Below are 19,955 nucleotides of genomic sequence, written 5' to 3' on the forward strand. Positions count from 1 at the left end.
CCCAAATACCATTTTGGATACCGTTGAAGAGCCATGGGCCACAGAAACCAGCCCCTTGTCTTCCTGAGGCTTCCCTTCCTCCACATCTCCTCACGAACTCTGAGAAAACCCAGTAACAGCTGAGCGGATGAATATGGCTTCATTCTTTGGGCAAAGGTGATGTCAGCAGTAAGGGATGCCATCAGAATGCAAGAATTCTGTCACTACTTCCCACCATGTCAAGGGGCCACTACAATTCTTAACGGGCTATTTGCAAGGAAAGGTGGGAAGGCTCCTGGCTGGATGTCAGACAGAAAGGCCCTATACCTCAACCTCTCCCTCACTGGTCTGTCACAGTCCACACTGCCTGGCCAGGAGAGGCAGGCCAAAAGTAGGCAGTCTCTTGATGAGGCTGGGGTAACCCTCAGTGATGTGCCAAGGGAAGGGATGCTGGCATTAGAATGCTCCACCATTTAATTCTGACCTCAGAGCCTAAGTTCCACCCCTCCCCCAAAGAAGGGTCCCCGAGGTACAGGTTACTCTACTCTGTTCACTGGCCCAGAACAAAGGGCAAGGGCCACGGGCTACAAACCTCAGAGTGGACAGTGGTGCTGGTAAAAGCAGCTCCGGCTTCCATGCATAGCTACGGTGGGGAGGACCGCAGTGCTCACAGAGGGGTAGCAAGCAGCCAGAACCCAGCCCTAGGAACCTAGGTTCAAGGCCTGGTGCCCGTGTGCTTCCCGTCCACTGTGTCCCAGAATCCTGGGACTGGCTCATATCTTTCCTACGAATAGACTCCCAGGCTCAGGAAGGCTAAATAAAGCATATGCCCTCCATCCATGCAGGACTTGAGGCCACGGGGGCCCTAGCAGCAGCCACAGTTTTGTCCCAGCAAGTGCTTTTCCAGATGTGTCCCACTCCTGGCATGCCCAGTGAGGCTGGCGCCGGTCAGAGCCCGCTGTTCATGGGATGATCTGGGGCTGTCTTATTCTTTCACAGATCCACAGAACTTGAGTCTCCACCTCAGAGAATGGCCACCGGAGCCTCAGATGCAGGCTACAGACAGGATTACTAGGTTGCATGGAAAAGAAACGTCCCTGGGTGTGGTCCATCTTCAATGCCTAGTTTTTGTGACATGCCAGGCAGAGGAGCTGAAAGGAAAGGACTGCTCCTCTTGCCAGCAACCATGTTCTCCATAAGCCAGCAGAGAGAGCAATGACTTTATTCCCCCCAGAAGGTCCACCAGGAAGAGAGTGTGGGACAGGAGGGGACTTGGCAGCACACAGACACCATAAGCTCACCAACAGCTTGAATGCATTTTCCAGGCTTGCTCCGGCTTTCCTGAGTTGGAAGCAAGAACACTGAAACAGGAGGGGAAGATAGGAAAGTCTCTCCTAGGCCTGAGGAAAGTGGGCCCCTTTCCCTTTCTGGCCTACCAAATGGGGCTCCCAGCTTTGTCTGAAAACTTCTCCGCAGTGGGTCACCTGCTAATACCCTTCTCCCGGCTTTCATCCAGGACTTGTTAGCAATGGCTCTCTGGACTCCTCTCAGGAGTTTGGAGCCAGAGGTGCCAGTCTGGAGCCATCCTCCTCATGAGATAACCGGGGAAGGCAATGTCAGCTCAAAGCCAGGGAAGGGGATTTCTCAGTACCTCCAAGACTCAGCTCCCCTACCCGATTCTCAGGTTCTTCGCAGCACAGCATGGTCCCATGTCGCCCTTCCCTTTGCAGTCCTGTGCTCTGGCTCATCACACTGGCTGTGGTCATCTACATCCCTCCCCTGCACAGTGCCCATCCCTCCTCCTTCCCAGATGCCCCTACACATCCTCCACTGTGACGGCACCCTGGATCATTCCACAGTGAGCACAGGAAACGCGCTCCCTAAGGTTGCTGAGCAGAGAGCTGGGCGCGGTGCTCTAGGAAGCATCTGCCCTGCTGTCAAGGGAGGGACACCTGCCTTTCCTAGCATGTGAAGGGAGGAAGCTCCTTGTCTAAGAGGCGGTGCCTGGGCATTTAGGCATCACACGATCACTCTTAAATCAAAAACGGATTTAGCAGGTCCCCAGTGATTCAGCAGGGATGGAACAATTTAATAATTTTCTTGGCTACTGCCTCCCATTCACCCTGCTCCTCCCTACCCTCATCCTCACCCTTGCTTGCCTTGAGTCACAAGTCAGGCCTCTTGTCTTTGGGGTTAGGGGCAACACCACACCCATTTCTGGACAGTGGGGTTTTCTATTTTAATATGTCACCAGCAATTCTCGGATCATAGTGAAACAATGTCTGAGACAGAATGGAAAAAAGCTGCCATTGGCCTGGTGGAGTCTACTCAGCTTTGATCCTTGTGTCATATCCAGGGTTAAAAATGGAGATTCAGGAATAAGGCTGAGGTCCAAGGAAGACACCTAAGGAGACAGGGATGCCCCTGCCTCTACTCCAGCCCACTCAGGGCTGGCAAAGGCCTCCATGAAGGAGTAAACTCAAAATTTCCCCAATCCGTTCTGCAGTGGGAATCCCTTCTGGTCCAGGAGGGCGGTGTCTTCCCACTTGCAGAGAGCACTGCTGGTGGTTTCTGAAATGGGCAGCCTGACCGCACCCTTGGAGAAGGCAGAACAGAACAGGGCTCTGCTGCTCTGTGGGGCCCTGGGAGGAAGTGTCATGTGTGTATGCGGTTTGGGAGGACTTCCTCACTCTGGGTTCCTTCTCTGCTCTGGGCCCAGCCTGGCTACAGCTTAGCTTTCTGCTCCCTGTCATCCTGGCCTTTTTTAGACATCTCCTGTCTTTGCCTTGTTGTACTACAAAGCTTCAAGAGAAGGGATCCATAAACTACTTGCTCCAAAGCCCTTGGAGAAATTGGGGTTGAGAAAGGAAAGGAAAGATGGTCCAGAGGGAGGCGGAGGGGCATCAGGATGGATCTGTAACAGTCTGGGCTTCTGCGCCCTTCTGATCTGCTAGCCATACCCAGCTTCCCTTCTTCCCTTCTTGACTAAAAGCCACCTCTTCAGACAGCTTCATAGGCTTTCTTGAAAGGTTCCACAATACCATGACAGAAGAAAGGCCTGGAACCCACAGAGTGACATCAACATCGCCTCCAGTTCATATAAAAGGACAGTCCCACATCCATCTGAACCTCTGCCAGGTACTGTGGCCCTGCTATCAGTAGCCCTGGTTCCTCCATCACCACTCCTGGCTGCTCAGCTTCTGAGGGTCTCATAACATCCTATCCATGCTGTCCCTTGCTCTTCACGATCTCCACAGATTGTGCCCAGGTGTTCAGACCCAGGCCACAAGGCAGGGACTTGGCAGGGTCTCCCTGAGGTACATCCCTTTCCTGAATACCTCTGGCTGGGCCCTCTGGGCTGGCACTGGAGTCTCAGCCTTGAGTGGGGCCTGATGTCCTCCACGATGTGACTGTTTCTTGTTGGTTCTGTCAACCACTGAGAACCATCACAGACACCGCTCCTGCACCTCTCAGCTAAATCCGATTCTCTGGGACCTCGTCCAGGGATGCTGCAGGAGAATCAGGGGCATCAAGCACCAAGGCTTCTCTGGCTTTTTTGGTGGCTTCAGGTTTTCAGAATGCAAAGCCCAGCAGGTCCCAGACACCTTCTCTAAGAAAGCATCCTGTTCTGGGCTGTGTACCCAGTGACACTGCTTGCCTATAGGCACCAGAGCCTTGAGGACATTGCTCTAGGGAAGAACTCAGAGGCCACCAAAGTGTAGTATGGCTTGGTCTACCACCAACAGTCAGGAGTACTCTTAACAACCACAGCACTTGCTCCATGTACCTAAACTCTGTTTAGCTTCCCTAGCAAGCTCCCATGAGTTGGTTTCCCTGATCTTCTCTGCTCCCAATCTTTCTTGACAGCCTATGCAAGCCCTAACATATGTCACATGATAGGCCTATTTGTCCCTCTTCTCCTTGTGTATGGGCTACATGTACATTACACACACAGAACACCTGCTTTTATATGCATGATCAAACACACATGAATACAAACATGCATGATTTATATGTCTATCCACATATGAATATATCACACATAGGTGTCTTGCATATGAATGTATACACATAGGGACACTAGCATGCATACATGAGTATACCCATGAAGAATAAGGATAGTCCCACATACATCTGAACCTCCATCATGCACTGTGGCCCTGTTATCAGTAGCCCTGGTCCCTGTACTTCTGTCCCACATCTCTTCCAGGTGCTCACAGCTATTGCCACTCATAATCTAGGGACCTGACTCTCCTAATCCACTCATGGAGATGAATTTAAAGGTGTAGAGGACAGACAGAAAAAGGAATACATCTGTGGGACTTCCTGGGACCACCTGATTATGGTCTTCTTTGGGGGATACTGTTTGCTACCTGTGTGCTCTTCTCTCTTTTTCTCCTAGCAGTACTCTGTACGCTGGCTGCTCCCTGCCCTTGTTCAGGAGGGGAGCAGGCTGGGTGCTCCATGCCCTTGACCAGGAGGGGAGCAGGCTGAGTGCTCCCTGCCCTTGACCAGGAGGGGAGCAGGCTCTGCAGACAGTACAGTTGGGGACCATTCTCAAAGCTGAATGGAGCTAGACATCACTAACCTACCAGGCAGCCAGTGCCAGCGTGTGTGCTAGACTCCCCTTGAATCAAAGACAAGGCAGGGCACCTAAGAGACCATTCTTGTTCATGCTTTATCTCCTCAGGAATCGTGGAACTGTGAGCTAGGCTAGTGGGCTGAATACTAGGGGGAGAGTGAGCAAGGCCACCTTCCGCCCCAATGCCTTGGAGACCCCTCCTCCCCTGTGTCCATCTGAGCATTCTATTCATGTGAAGCCAACATTCCAGGAGCCCACCGAGCCAGCAAGATCATCTCACGCAGGCGATCACTGTCTCATCTAATGAGAAAATGTTGACATGGCCCCTGCAGTAAACCCCACTCCCAGTCCAGCCCCAGAGCCATACAAATCCTTCCTCTGCTACAGTGGCCCACCAGGTCACTTTCCAGGGACTCCCTGTCATCAACTCTGAGACTCTGCAGTCACCCGTTCTGAACTCCTCCCCCGACTCCCAGGATCGTAGAGCATGGAGCAGCTGGGGCTTTGGTTACTACAACCCCATTGTACACTGGTAAACTGAGGCTCCAGACTCCAGGCTCCAGTGATTCCCTAAACATCATTTATAAAAGGTCACCACCTCCCTCTGCCAGGCAGAGTGTCTCCAGCAGGGCAATGGGCACACTGAGAAGGACGTGCCACTTCATGAGCTAGGAATGGGCCATTCCTTCCTTTCTGATTACCCTCATGACTTAGGATGGATGGTCACAGATGGAGACCCATGCCCTAGTCTGCAAGCTTCAGGGAGCCCGCATTCATAAAAAGATTGAAGAGTCCATGGCACAGCCAGATGCCACTGGGAAAAGGTTGGTTGGTGAGGCAGAAGTCTCAGAGGCCTTTGGGAGGAGACAGGGTTTGAATCACAGGTGCTTTGGAACTGAAGGGCTATAAATACATTATCAGATGCAAAAGCCCCTTGGTAAGTCCTGTCCTCTGACTGACGCATCTTCCCTTCCCAGGCAGCCTATCCCCATCTCAGGGAAGCTCTGAACGGCGCCTTTCATCCTTTCTTAGTTACTCAGTCACCTGTTTCAGGGCTGTGCTTCAAGGCCGTAGTCCATGCGTGTTCTGCGCCACCACAAAGTAACAGCTCTTTAGAGCAGAATGGGCACTCGAGGGTCCATCTTCTTGTCGCACCTTCTTGGAGGGCCTCTTTGGGTCTCTAGGGCTGGTTTCCCTGGCCTAACAGCAGTACAGCTCCCAAGCCTGGCATGATTACAGTGTCCCTGCCTGTTACTGAGGAAAGTCCAGCACTACAGATGATACCCAGTCGTGACCTGAGGCACATGCCCACTGCCTGCCTCTTCTCTTAGAACCCGCCACGTAGAGTGTTCCGTGTGTACAGAGAACCCCACAGTCTTTGGAACCCGACCCTGCCAGAGCAACATTGAAGGGTCAGTCAAAGGCAGGCTGAGTTTTCGTGGACCAGACCTGAGGATGAGGACCATGACATCATAGAGGCAGAGGGGAAATATAACTGGCATTCCTGTATGGATATTTCGCAGCTGTTCTAGAAGCCTCCATCGAATGAGTCACTGACATGTCTCAGCTTTCTGTAAGAACAGGAGTTCTGAAAATGTAGTGACTGATACCTAAGTCCGACTGGGTAGAACCTATAAATTCTGGGTTCTCACACACTTCCAGGAATGCTAGTTCGTCCAGAGTTACACCACGAACAGTAAGAGGCTGAACTGTCAAGACTCCCCAACGCAGTCAGCTGTTTGCTGTAAAGTGACTGATACAACAGACAGTTACTTCCACCTGAGCTAGCAGCCACTGCAAGAATGCAAAGAACCATTCGCGAGGTCTCACCTTGAGATAATCAGTGCGGCTGCTTGCTATCAGTAGAAAGTATTTTCCCCCATTCCGGCTGCCAGGGAATTGACTAAACCTCACAGCCAGAGTCTTAAAGAGCAGACTGTGAACTTCAGGGTGTGCTATGGGAGGGATTCAGGCTCAGTGTGGTAATATGGTAACTCTATTGCCCAGAGAGATGATTCGGATATGCTAACACAATGTCCCTGGTGCCCATCCCGGGCTCAAAATGACATTGTGCCCAGGGAAACATCTTCACACTGCACACTGGCTTTGATACCAGCCAGTTGAACACCTCTACCTACAGACAAGACAGAAAGTAGATTTGGGGTGCCCCATCATGTAGTCCTCCAGGGAATGACTGAGGGCAGCTGAGACTCAGGCCTAAAGACAGGAAGAGGCAATGTGGGTCTGTGGGCCGAAGAAGAGTCCCGCCTCTTTTCGGCGATCAGGAAGGGTTTCCCGGAGGAGGAAGGAATATGACAGACAGATTTGTTTATATCAAGGAAGGGAGGTGATGTAGGGAGAGGACAGTCCAAGGATAAGAATAAAAAGGGTGACTCTTTAGTCGTGCCAGGCACAGATGTGGTTCCCATGAAGCCTCTCTGCTTTGGCTGTGCTTGACTTTAAGAGAGGGACTCATAGGATGGGATGGGATGTCTCCTGCCACCCCCAGTCCCTGTTGTGTGAGTCTGTCTTCTTTCCCCTGCCTGAACTCTTTGACTAGTGGAGATCTCAGCCAATGCCACGTAGCAGATAAGGAGGCCTGAGTCAATCTAGAGCACCCTGCCAGAGATGGAGACAGAGAAGGACGTGGAAGTGGGAAGGCTAGAGGCTCTGCAGGAAGAAGCCCTATGCCTCCTCCCTGGCCAATGAAGGGGGAGCAGAGCTGAGGGAGGACCTAGCACAGTGAGCCCTGAGAAGGTGAGTGCGAGCCCAAGATGGTAGGACAGAGAGGAAAGACCTAAGCAGGAACCCTGCTAAGAGGCCATGGGGAAGTGCTGTCCAGTCCCCAGTTTCAACTCTCAAGCTGGTACACTGGAGGGTCCTGATAGGATAACACACAGCAGGTCCTAAGGACCCAGTCATCCTTGGAACACACCCACCCCTCTTTCCCAGCCTCCCTTGTGAAGGCAGCTTTTAGGATCCTGATGACTTTCCAGAAAACAGGAGAGTGAGACAGTCAGAGACACAAATCTAAGCTGCGTGCACCATGGCCAGGAAGAAGGGAAGTGCTTGGCATTTTCTGCAAAGGTTTAGGAGTGACGGGAAGCGGGTTTACAGGTGCCTAAGCTGAGAGCTGCCCACTTTAGCCAGCTGGCTTCCGTCAGGGTCTGTGGATTGCTGCTCCTCATGCTGCTCACCCTCAGGGAGAGGGTTGAATTGAAGGAAAGGTCAGACTCCCACACAATGGGACCCGGGTATGGAATCAGGACACCCAGATACACAAGCTCCCAGAACCTCAGGAAACTAGAGGAGATAAGAGGGGAGGGGCTGCAGGAAACGCCACCCACCGTCGGCTGTGGAGATGTTCTGGAGCCTCCACTGCTTCTCCATAGAGCATCTGAGCAAGGAGGAAAGATGAACATTCTCAGACTCAGTTTCCAATCTGTCCCTAGGACCACTGAGGCTGCACGCAGAGCTTGTCACAATGGTCTCCGGTCTCATTCTCCAGTCATTGCTGAGGGGAGAGGCCCAGCTTCTGGCCTGATCTCATTTTCCAAACCCGAGACCAAAATCTGGTATAGGAAGGACCAAACCAAAAGGAAGACATTTCTCCGTGTGGCCCAGGAGAAGTCAGAGGTGCCTAAGGGGGAAAGATGTGCGATTTGGGAGGGGACTCTGGGGATGATGGGGTGGGCATCATCCAGGATTCAACAAGGATTCAGCCAACATGCATGAGGTCCAGCCAGCCTCATTCTACCAAAACGTTCCATCTAGTCACACTTGCGCCTCACGACGTCTCTCTAGCTCCCAGGAGCAAGGCCAACCATTCCTGAGCACCTCTAGTTGCCAGTTCCACTCCAAGCCCTGTGTGGGGTATCCTCACGCCAGAGGGCAAATGTGTGCGACTATTATTGCCATCGTTAAGAGTAGAGAAACCGAGGCACAGAGTCATGTCGTGTGTTTGCTTGTTCGCTCCTTTGTTTTGGGGTAAGCCTCCCATGGTGTAGGCTGACCTTGTATTTGCTTTGCAGTCAAGGCTAACCTTGAACTTTGGATCCTCCTGCCTCTACCTCCCAAACGTTGGGATTCTAGGACTTGAAATTAAGGCTTTGTACATGATAGATAAGTACTTTACCAACTGAGCTATACTCCCAACCCATCGCTGCGTAATTTAACTCAGGTGAGACAAACGCGAGAGGGGAGTTAAAATCAAAACCAAGCAAATTTCAAGTTCAAAATCATAAACATGCCAGTATCCCAACTTCCTGCTTTGTCTTATTGCACAAAATCCATGACTGGAGTCACCCAAACCCAGGATGATAAGAGCCAGGGAAGATAGATTCGGGCCTCTGACCTATGGTCTAGAAGAGCTCTCAGAATCTGACGCCAGACAAGGGTACCAGAGTTCCATCCTGGGATTTGAAGTTTGACACCTGATGGAAGATCCTGGTTCTGGGGGGTTGAGCATTTTCCACAATGACCTCTGAAACCCTAAATGGTCAGAGACGGGTCTCAGGCCTTCAGAACACAGATAGGGATGCCAAGTTTCCCCATGGGAGGAGCCCTGCCCAAGGCTACCAAGGGACTGAGAACCATCCTGCCAGCCTGGCTTATTCAGTGCTAGCCTACAGGAGCCAAGCAATTCTTGCCATCTGGCCCAAGGTCGCCAAAAGTAAGGGAAACAATGGGCAGTGGGTCCCGTCATGGCCAGCATCTGAACAAAGGCTTGGCACCTCTCCGAGCTTAGGCCCCTCCTTCATGGTTTGCCAAGGCAGGCTAGTAGAGGAAGCCTTCATCCTAGGCTGGGAAGTTTTACAGACTGTTCTGGGAGAATGGTGGCTGTCAGAGCAGCCAACAGAGGGGGCAGCTGCTCCAGGCCAAGAAGTAGAGGCGACAGCAGGACTTGAATCCAGGTCACGGCCCCACTCACCTGGTTCCTAGGTGGCCTCTTTCTCTCCCACCTTGTCCTTTGGCCCCAGCTCTTTGTCTCTTCTCTAGGATCTACTGTCCATAATTGTTGACATCTCAGTCTTCTGGACACAGCTCGGGGCCACAAATGCCCTAAAGCCTGCTATGGATCCCCAGTGCTCATGCTCAACTCTGAAACCTATTCAAAGTTCTTTGTGATTACTCTGACATCTTTAACTGTCATCTCCCCTAGATTCCCAAGACCCCTTCCATCTGATAGCTATGTCCCCAGAGTACCATCTGTGCCCCCTTCTCCCCCACACCCCCAGGGTACCCTCTGTGCCCCTGCTCCCCCCACACCCCCAGAGTACCCTCTGTGCCCTGCTCCCCCCACATCCCCAGAGTACCCTCTGTGCCCTGCTCCCCCACATCCCCAGAGTACACTCTGTACCCTGCTCCCCCACACCCCTAGGGTACCCTCTGTACCCTGCTCCCCCCACATCCCCAGAGTACCCTCTGTACCATGCTCCCCCCATACCCCCAGAGTAGCCTCTGTGCCCCTGCTCCCCCCACACCCCCAGAGTAGCCTCTGTGCCCCTGCTCCCCTCACATGCCCAGAGTACCCTCTGTGCCCTGCTCCCCCCACATCCTCAGAATACCCTCTGTGCCCTGCTCCCCCACATCCCCAGGGTACCCTCTGTGCCCCTGCTCCCCCCACATCCCCAGAGTATCCTCTGTGCCCCTGCTCCCCCCACATCCCCAGAGTACCCTCTGTGCCCTGCTCCCCCCGTAGCCCCAGAGTATCCCCTGTGCTCCATCACCACCTTTCCCCTACAAAATAGCTTTGCTCCTTCTCACTTCAGGAAGCCTCTGTCTGTTCTACTTAGAGTCATCCAAGAAGGAATTTGGCTCGCGAATGTGTGGGGCAGGGGGTAGAAGATCAATAGTGAGCCCTTCCTCGGAACAAGGTCCCCATGCACAGCAGTGTCTGTTTACACACTGTACCCATGTAATTATTAATCATGTCCCGGGTTCTTCCTGTGCTGGGGCAGGACGGGCCAAGGCAGGGCAGGGCAGGCCTTAGGGATGGTATTGAACCCTGAAAGTGAGCAGGCCACAGGGAGGTGGCTCCGCACTGCGCTTATCACCAAGTTCTCTGAGGCTCCTAGAGAGGTTGGTGTTTGTCAGACTTCATAAACTCAAAGGACCAAAAAAAAAAAAAAAAAAAAGGACAGATAAACACCCAGGATCACTCTTATCGGAGGGGCCACAGGAAAGCCGCCAGGTTTACACTCAGAACCACACCCTGAACCAACGGTTTAGCTGCCCAGCCCAATGTTCAGTGACAGGCTGTTGGTGGAAACAGGCGGGGGGAGTGACAGGGAAGGGAAAGCCTGAAAGCCTGTAGCCATAACCTTCAGTTGGATCAGTCCCTGGGGAAGGAAGGAAGGGCCCTGGGTCCAGGGAGAAGGAAAGAAGCATGATGCCTTAGGTGCAGGGCTGCACGTGTATGCGGGTGCATCTGTGTTAAAGGAGAGCCCATTGACAAGGACCCCTGCAGGATCTGCGGTTGTGGCAAAGAAGTCAAGTGTATCATGAAAGGACGATAGGGGCTTCCCAAGGGAGGGCTTTGGAGCCCACCCACGTGAGCGGCAGGACATGACAGCTGGAAGGGGAACTGGAAGACGGGAACCAGCCATGCCTAGGAACACCAAGGAAGGTTCCAATAGTGGCAGACTCGTGGGGAATCTGCTGCTGTGACTTCACTTACGGCTGGAGGGGAGATGGGAAGAATGCCTGGATAAGCAAGCTGGAACCCCCGCCCCAGCCCAAGTACCACCTGGTGGCCAGACCTCCAAGAACCTGCCACAAAAGAAAAGTGCCTCAGTTTCTCCATCTGCATAGGCAAAGAAGGGCTTTAATGATTCTCTTGAAGAAAGGTGCAGACTGGGTATTTGTGGGACTGGGGATAGGGGCAAGAGGATGGTCAGAGAGGCCATCTGCAGGCTATGGTCACCACTGAGCACTCAGCTTGTCCAGTGGGGTCCTAAGCCTTCTCTGTGACCACTAGGGCTACCTGAAGCTCAGACTGCTGTCCCCCACAAAAGTCCTGGCCGTATTACACCTGGCTATGCCATTTACCCACCAACCCCCATCCCGCGGTGTGCATGAAGCAATCTCCATTATCACACATGCTTGGCATTTTTGCCTGATAATCACACCTCCCACAGCCCTGGGAGGATTAGGGCATGATTAGGGAGGCGGGAAAACTCTGGCGAGTGGAGCCAAAGACCTGCCAAGAGATTTGGCAGTCTAATTTGATTGCCGCCTGTAACTTTGGGGATCCTCTGAGGGTCTGGTGAACATGTTCAGACCATGCACAGGGCCTGTGGTGGTACAGGGCACAAGATATCACCACCTTACCCAAGTATGTGCTCCTATGCTATCTTCCCACCAGCAGCCAGCCCACTCCTGCCCTGTGTACGGGGTCTTCATCTGTCCTCTCCTCCGAACACTGCTCCTCTGGGCAGACTCCATTCACACACGATGAGGTAGACAGATATTGTGACTGCCATGTTCTGTCTGCCCACACTGTGCCTTCCATCTGGAATGTTCACTCGATGATGCTTTAAGGCTTAAAAGCTTCTTCTCGGTCTCTTGGAGAACCTGGCAAGAAGTCTCCATCGAGACTTGTGCTTACAAGGTGCTGGGACCTGGTCTAAGTGCTTCAGTGTGTGAACCTGCTTCATCTTAGCTAGAACACTGTGACATTGCCACTTCATACACAAGACACCAGAGCTCGGTGTGCCAAAGTCAGGTGCTCAGGACCACGTGTGTCAGGTGGATGCTGGAGCAACTGCTTCCTCCCAGACCTACAATGTGAGTTTCCTGGGTAGCCTCTGAACTTCATGACAATCACAAGCTCTATAGCAGAGTAGTTCAGATTTGAACTGGTCCACCAAATTTGAATGTGGATTCTGGGCGAGTATGGCTGGGATGGAGCCTGGATGAGAAACTCACAGCAGTGCTGCTGGTCTGAAGATGGCTCTTTGAGCAGAAAAGCTAGCATCCAAAAAAAGGGAAAGTCCTCCATTGTCACTGCTGCTTAGCAGAGCCCTGAGGGCGTGTGGCAAGGAGGTCTCTTCACTCTTAGCAGACTGGAGGCCCTGCTGCCCATTGGATGCTGGCCCATTCCCGTGACACAGACACTCAGGGCAGTCAGGTCAAGTCTGAATGTATCCTTAACTTTGGACATCTCTAAGTCCTGGACTACTTGTGACCCCCAGGAACTTCAGCTGTCCTGGAAGCTGCTCTAAGGAAATAGAGCCAATGTTCTACCAAGCCCCTTCCTGGCCATGAGTGAAGGTGAGCAGTTTGGGTCCTGCAGTTAGCTAGGAAGTCTTTGTATAGAGGCATCAGCTGCAAGGACAGAAAGAGATTGTCCTTGCTCCTAAGGCCAAGTAAAACAGGTCCCAGGATGATTCCTTGAAAGCCTGCTGTGAACCTCAGAGTGTATCTCCAAGTAGAGTAACAGAAACAGAAAACCGTGAACCCTTAACACTCATGTATGTGAGCATTAAAGATTTTAATACAGGTTGGGAGAGGGCCATGAGACACAGAAGCCTACCCATTTCATCCCTAGAAATCAGTGTCCAAATGGCCACTTGTGATGGAAGGAATGGCAGCTGAGTCACCTGGAGGAAGAGTTAGGGAAAATGCTGAGGCTCTGAGCACACAGCCAGCGCTGATCCAGTGTGTACAGGCAAAACCACGTGGAGCTTCATATGGTTCTCAAGTGGAGTCCAGAGAGAAGGCTCAGGTGTTTGTTCCATCAAAGGGATAGGGGAGAGGTTGTCCCCCACAGAAGAGATGGCCTACCTAAGCAGTAGGAAGGGCCTCTCTCTCTCTCTCTCTCTCTCTCTCTCTCTCTCTCTCTCTCTCTCTCTCTCTCCTCTCTCTCACACACACACACACACACACCCCCACACACACACCCTGCGTAAGAAATTCTCAGGAATGAAGGAACCAGAACTATCTGTGTGCCCACTGTAGGCGAAGAGAGTCTCTAGGATGGCTGTATTATACACAGTAAGAAGTATCTAGCTGATCTGGAAGAGCCAGAGACAATATGGGGTCTAGAAGTTTCAGATTTCCAGGCTGGAAAATGAAAACAGATTGCCACAGCACTCTGCTCAAATGGCCATCCCAAGGGCAAGGGAGGTTTTCCTCGCGAGATTTTGGAGTTAAGGGCCCATTACATGGATTCCATATACTCCTTTTTTTATTATTATTAAATTTCCACCTCCTCTCCTCCTCCCATCTCCCTCCCACTCCCCCCACTCCCTCTCTCCCTCCCTCTCCAGTCCTAAGAGCACCATATAATCTTCATAATGCCAGGAGTCAACAGCTAGGCCTGTTTGTCCAGCTAGATCAAGGAGCAGACACTAAAGAGACAGAGAAAGTCAGTGAGAAAAGACTGTCAGCTTATTCCGGACCTTGCCTCTAAGTAGAGAACACAGACAGAGAACTCTGGACCCTTAGCACACAAGTATGTGAGCATTAAAGATTTTAATACAGGCTAGGAGAGGGCTATGAGCGACAGGAGGCTATAAACTGCATCCCTAGAAAACAAGGAGCCCATGTGACAATGCTCACTTGTGATGAGGCACAGTCTCACATGTTTAGCTCCTACAGCACTGAGAGGGTAACTGAGAATGTGTTATGGCTTCAAAGCCTGGGAGTGGTGGTACCTAGTTCTGCCCACCTTCCACTCCAGGGCATCATCTGAGGATCTGTATCTGGGCTCCTAGAAAAGCAAGCTCTGTGCTTTGTTGGGTTAACCTTCTGCAGCAATGCTGGGAATTGTTTGTTTTCTCTAGCGCTGCCAAAGAGCTCCTGGCAAGGAGACTAAGTGGGTTTCATTGAAAAGATACTTTTCCTCCCCAGGCCGATAAACAAGGCCACTGCAGGGAAACCAACTTCCTCAGTCAGGCACTCTGCAGCGGCCCATCCCTGGCCAAGGAAAACAAATGCATAAACATTTCAAGGAGATATAGGAAGCATTTCTACTGGGAACCTGCTGTGAATGGTCACTAAAGTTTACACAGCAAGCCTCAAGGGAGCCCGGTGCAGAACACAGCCATCCCGGCCCTCCCATTCTCCTATGGCATGGTAGGCTCCTCCCTGTCGCTCCAAAGATCTGCAATTGGGACACAGCATGTGCCCTATCCAGAGGAACACAAGACAAGCTCTGTAGTTGTCCCCACCAAATCCCCAGTTCCCTAAAGGAGGGGTCTTCCTACAGCAGAGGACACAGCCATAGAACAGCAAGGCTCCTAAACCCCATGGGGATACACAGAGGCCAAAGATGGGCTGCCATGAAGCATCTAGGACTCCCGTATGCCTCTCTTGATCCCTGTGTGTGAGCACCCACCTTTGCATGGCCCCAGAGCTAGCGGTGAAGGCACCTGCAGGCTTTATCATTATTTTGGTCCTAGTTTCTTACCTGGATAGCCATACGACAGGGACTTTGAGGGCTGGAGCTTTGTCCCTAGGTCCCTCTAGTGACCTGCTGCGAGTGGCCCTGGATCCTGGCTTTGATCCAGATACTCCGGCCTGTAGTTCCTCCCCAGTCTCCCACTGCTGCCGTATCACACTGCCCGATGGAAACCACGGAATATACACCAGCGTAGCAAGCAAAGCTCAGAGCATACCGTTTTCCCATCCAACCTCCCTCCTTATTCTGCAATGTGAGTACTTTCAAATCCCTGCCCAGTCACATGGGCAGTCGGTTCTCCACATGACCACAGGGAAGTCCACACTTGATCCCTCTGCTTGTTCCCATCTCCTTTGCTCACACGTGTGGCCAAAAAGTCACTCTCTGGGTAGCTTTCTACCTGCACCCATTCCAGCCTCCTCTAAGCCCACCCCATCCTCATGTGACCTCACAGGAGAATCAGGTCTTCCCTGGCTAGGGCTCTCTAGGGCTTAGGCTGCTCTTGGACAACAGGCTATGTAGCTTGTATCTTAGACTATGCTGTTTCTATGAAAAACAGAGAGACCAGGGGGCATGACAAGGATATCCCTGAGACAAAGGACAGGGCTTGTCCTCAGATCTTGGCTAGGAGATACTTTGCCCATGGGGGGTCCTCCACCACCCTGCCCCACCTTAACTACAATGAGAACAGACCTGTGCTCCCCTCACACCAACCAATGAACCACACAGTTCGGCCCTAGTCACAAACTTGACTTTTGCTTTATGAAAGCTGTAGTAGCAAGTGTCCAGAGTCCCCGAGGCCATGCACACCAGAGGCCTTGGAGAGAGGGCTATCCAGGAAGGATGCAGACAAAAGGCAGAGTCTTCAGTGTCCTCTCCTGTCGTTGGCAGTCACAGCTGCGTCAGCAGGGCACCAGGCCCTACCACCGCTCTTCATGGAAGAATCTGGAAGACTCTGCATGACGCTGTGGGCATGCAAACTCAGGCAGGGAGACTCCTCTAAGACACTTGCCCCTACGACCTGTGGTCCAGAGGTCATCTCAGTGATGAGTGATGAAGCCAGAGAATTGATGTATCCAAGGGTCACAGGATGGGATCTGAGCCATTCCAGTTCACAGATGCTCCCTTCCATCTACGAGGAAAATGACAGGACAGTGTTAGAGCTGCAGGGGCCCAGGAAGGAGGCTTTCGGACTTCAGCCTGCCCACTAGCTTTCCACACTCTCACCCAGCTTAACACCCATACAGCATGCAGAACAGACAGACACCCAGGACCCTGGTAACTAGAGGGAGACAGGGATGACAGGCAGCTTGTCCATTTGTGCCGCAGCTGACTGTGCTTGGTGCTGGCACCAAGTAAATCTGGACCTGACAATGGCCGCTCAGGGGTACCTGTTAGGATCAGGGAAACAGAAATTCTGGGGTGTCCGAGGTTCAGGAGAGGAGCCAGAAGGCAGTGAAACGTGAAACGATGCAGAGGGGGCTGGAGAGCTAAAAATAGACCAGGACATTTCTTTCTGTGCCACAGGACCTACTGAGGGCTGTGAGTTCCACAGGAACAAGATGGGTTTTGAAAACTGGTTTATGAGAAGAACTAAGTAGATAAATGGTAGTACCTCTGATCCAACAGGACAGTGATTGTAGGTGAGACCAAGGAATTTCCTAACACTTGATTCTAATCAAGAGTTGATTTTCCAAACAATTGATTGGAATCATATTTATAGCAGATAGAGAATCTATGCAAATCTTCCATCAGGGGTAGTTTGCATCCTAAGACAACACAGAGTAGAATATGGATGCTGCCAGACAACACAACAGGGCAGAGCGGGAGAATGGGGCTTAACATTGTTTCACAGTGTACAAAGTTTAATAAGAGGTAACCAATACCATGTTTTCGGGTTTTTTTTGTTTTTTTTTTGGGGGGGGGGGTTTCGAGACAGGGTTTCTCTGTGGTTTTGGAGCCTATCCTGGAACTAGCTCTTGTAGACCAGGCTGGTCTCGAACTCACAGAGATCCACCTGCCTCTGCCTCCCGAGTGCTGGGATTAAAGGCGTGCGCCACCACCGCCCGGCACCATGTTTTCAAATCCAGAGGTCAAGTCAAACTCCAACTGCCACAGGTAAGGGAAAAACAGAACTGTACTTGTTTTAACTCAGCAACTCTCTGGGAAAGCCCAAATCCCCAAGAAAGGAACTTCAGCAAGAGAGAAAACAGGTTCACCCAGTAGCACTGCAGTGCTCAACAGAATGAACCGTAGCAGGAAGCCCTATCCACAGAGACATGTCCCCCACAGGCTCATGGTTTGAAGTCTTGGTGGTGCCATTTTGGGAGGCTGTGGAACCTTCCAGAAGTGAGATCACCAGTAGTCTCTGGAGATGATACCTAAGCCCTGGCTCCTGTCAGACTCGGTCTTCTGGTCTACCATGACGTGAACATCCTCTGCCACATGATCCTTCTACTAAAGCTGCTTTACCATGCATGCCCTCCTCACCCAGATGGACTGAACCTCCAAAACCATGAAAAAAGTGAAATCTCTCTTCTAAGTTGTTCCTGTTGTGTATGGTGGTCACAGCACTATGAACACAACTAACACACACTGGTTTCTCACCCACAGATTCAACCACCTGTACATCAAGAAACAGCACAACAAAAGCATACCCCACAAGCCAAGAAACTAACCTGTACTAAACATGTATAACCCGACTTTCCTTGTCACTGTTCTGTAATAATATTATAACGTGATTACATATTAGATATTATAAGTATCTAGAGACTACATTTTACATATTAGATATTACATATTAGCTATTATAAGTACCCAGAGACTACTAAGTATATTACATATTAGATATTGTAAGTATCTAGAGACTAAACTAAACAGAAAGATATATGTTAATACTAAGCTATTTTACAGAAGAGATTTAAGCATACTCAGATTTTTATATTCTCAGGTGGCCTTGAAACCTCTCCATTTTTATGGAGTGACAATTGAACGGCTCATCTTGGACCCGACGTCGCTCACCCTTATTAGCCCATCCACCAACTCAGCTCCACTTCCTTCCAGGGAGGCTGCACTTTGTCCTCTCCAGCTCTCTGCACTGCTGCCCCAGTATCTCTGGTTTTCAGGCTGAAAATTACACTGTTCCAGCAGTAGCGGAATTCATACCTACTCTGTCTTCTAACTCACTTTCCTGCAGCTTATAAGCAGCTTCTTGACAGAGGTATAAACTGCATTTCCCCTGCTTCATATTTTATTTTACACCATTTCATTTCCCATCAAAGAAACAAGCAGATTTCTTGTCATTTGGGAAAACACAAAAAACAAATCTTAGTTGTAATTCTGTGCGACAGAAGTTGCCCACAGTCACACCGGAATAATTAACATCACATTCTAGCCCCACCAGGGCACAACAGGGACAAGATAAACTTCCCAAACCACCGAGGATGTGAGAATGTCATGTGTGAGACAGAATGCTGCCTTAATGTACCACCCTAGCCAATGTTCCAGAAAAATAAAAACAGTCTACTTAAAAGGCTAGAATAGGTAGGTGAGGAAAATCAGCTTAGACAATTTGAGGGACTGCTCCCAAAATTCTGTGTTCTCTTTGGTGTCATTTGGTGGCGCCCAGCAATGCTGAAAGACCTCACCTCCTAGAGCTACACGCTTCCTGGCCGTTGATCTGTCACTGCCTGCAGGAGAGGCATTTGGTTCTGTCTTGGTCACAGTACTCAGAACCAACTTCAAAAGGAGGTCTTTCAAACACCAGCGCTGGCAGAATCGCCTTCCTAAGATCTGGCCTATCCCGTGTTTGGAAGCAAATGCCAATGCACATTCAGCATTGCCTGCATCATTCCTAATGTGAGAACCCCAAGTTGGTCTCTTAGTCTACTAGGTGTGGGAGAACTGGGTGACTCAGTGATCTCTGCTGCTCTAGACAGCTTCCCGAGCCTTTTGTATGTCAGGTGGAGCCAAGGGACTCTTATCAGGTTTGTTTACTTAGACAGAACACACCCCACTTTGATGGAAGGCATCTACATTGTAGCCTTCCACTGTTCCACTGTCTGAGTGGTAGACATGGCCACCGTACTGGTAGGCAACTCGACAGAACTTGGAGAAACTGGCTGTTATGTAAGGAGTCTTCTGTTGGTAAGATTTGGAAGACTGAGCCGGGCGGTGGTGGCGCATGCCTTTAATCCCAGCACGCGGGAGGCAGAGGCCAGGCGGATCTCTGTGAGTTCGAGACCAGCCTGGTCTAGAAGAGCTAGTTCCAGGACAGCTCCAAAACCACAGAGAAACCCTGTCTCGAAAAACAAAACAAAAAAACAAACAAACAAAAAAAAAGATTTGGAAGACTGGACTCTCATAAAGTCCCGGGGAAGCAGCATAGGTCTATGAGCAGGGAAAATGTCCCTTGCTATGACGGGCACATTGAGCAGGTGTGGGTGAAGAGGGGCTGGGTCCAGATTCTGGAAGGCAGGCTCATCTACTGCGGACACTGAGTTAGCAGCAGTTCAGTGATCTGTAACAATATAATGCTATTTGAAATGTTTACTTATCTCTTCCTGATCGTCTTTGCAGTTCTGAAAAGTGCACCAAAAAAAAAAAAAAAAAAAAAAAAACCAACTCTTCCTCTTCTGCTAAGATTTGTATATACCAATCAAAGTCTTAGGTACCACATCTTAGTGGCCTGAAGAGATGGCTCAGCCACTGAGCACACTGGCTGCTCTTCTGGAGGTCCTGGGTTCAATTTCCAGCACTCACACGGTAGCTCACAACTGTCTATCTAAAACTGCAGCCCCATGGAATCTGATGTCTTCTTGTGTGCAGATGGACATGTAGACAAAAAAACCCCACATACATAAAATAAATAAATCTTAAAAAAAAACCCAAACACACATCTTCTATACAGATTCCTAAACAGTGACAGAAAGGACGCACAATGAAGAGTGACACTCCACCCTCAGCCTGGTTCCTGGGGTCTAGACTGCC

General features: G+C 50.9%; 1 protein-coding gene across 2 annotated transcripts in view; it reads right to left on the reverse strand.

Moving 5' to 3' along the window:
- Positions 1-13,843: 13,843 nt before the first annotated feature.
- The window catches only part of Mindy4 (MINDY lysine 48 deubiquitinase 4), a 110,142-nt gene continuing 104,030 nt past the window's right edge, over positions 13,844-19,955 (reverse strand). The window contains exon 18 of one of the 2 annotated variants that reach the window (XM_057786166.1): positions 13,844-16,098. In XM_057786166.1, the coding sequence (XP_057642149.1) occupies positions 16,050-16,098 (49 nt within the window). In that variant the 3' untranslated portion in view covers positions 13,844-16,049. The remainder of the gene's footprint in view (positions 16,099-19,955) is intronic. The other variant, XM_057786157.1, reaches the window with a different exon arrangement.

The sequence above is a fragment of the Chionomys nivalis genome, chromosome 1, assembly GCF_950005125.1.
Source record: "Chionomys nivalis chromosome 1, mChiNiv1.1, whole genome shotgun sequence".
In the NCBI taxonomy this organism is placed as follows: Eukaryota; Metazoa; Chordata; class Mammalia; order Rodentia; family Cricetidae; genus Chionomys; species Chionomys nivalis.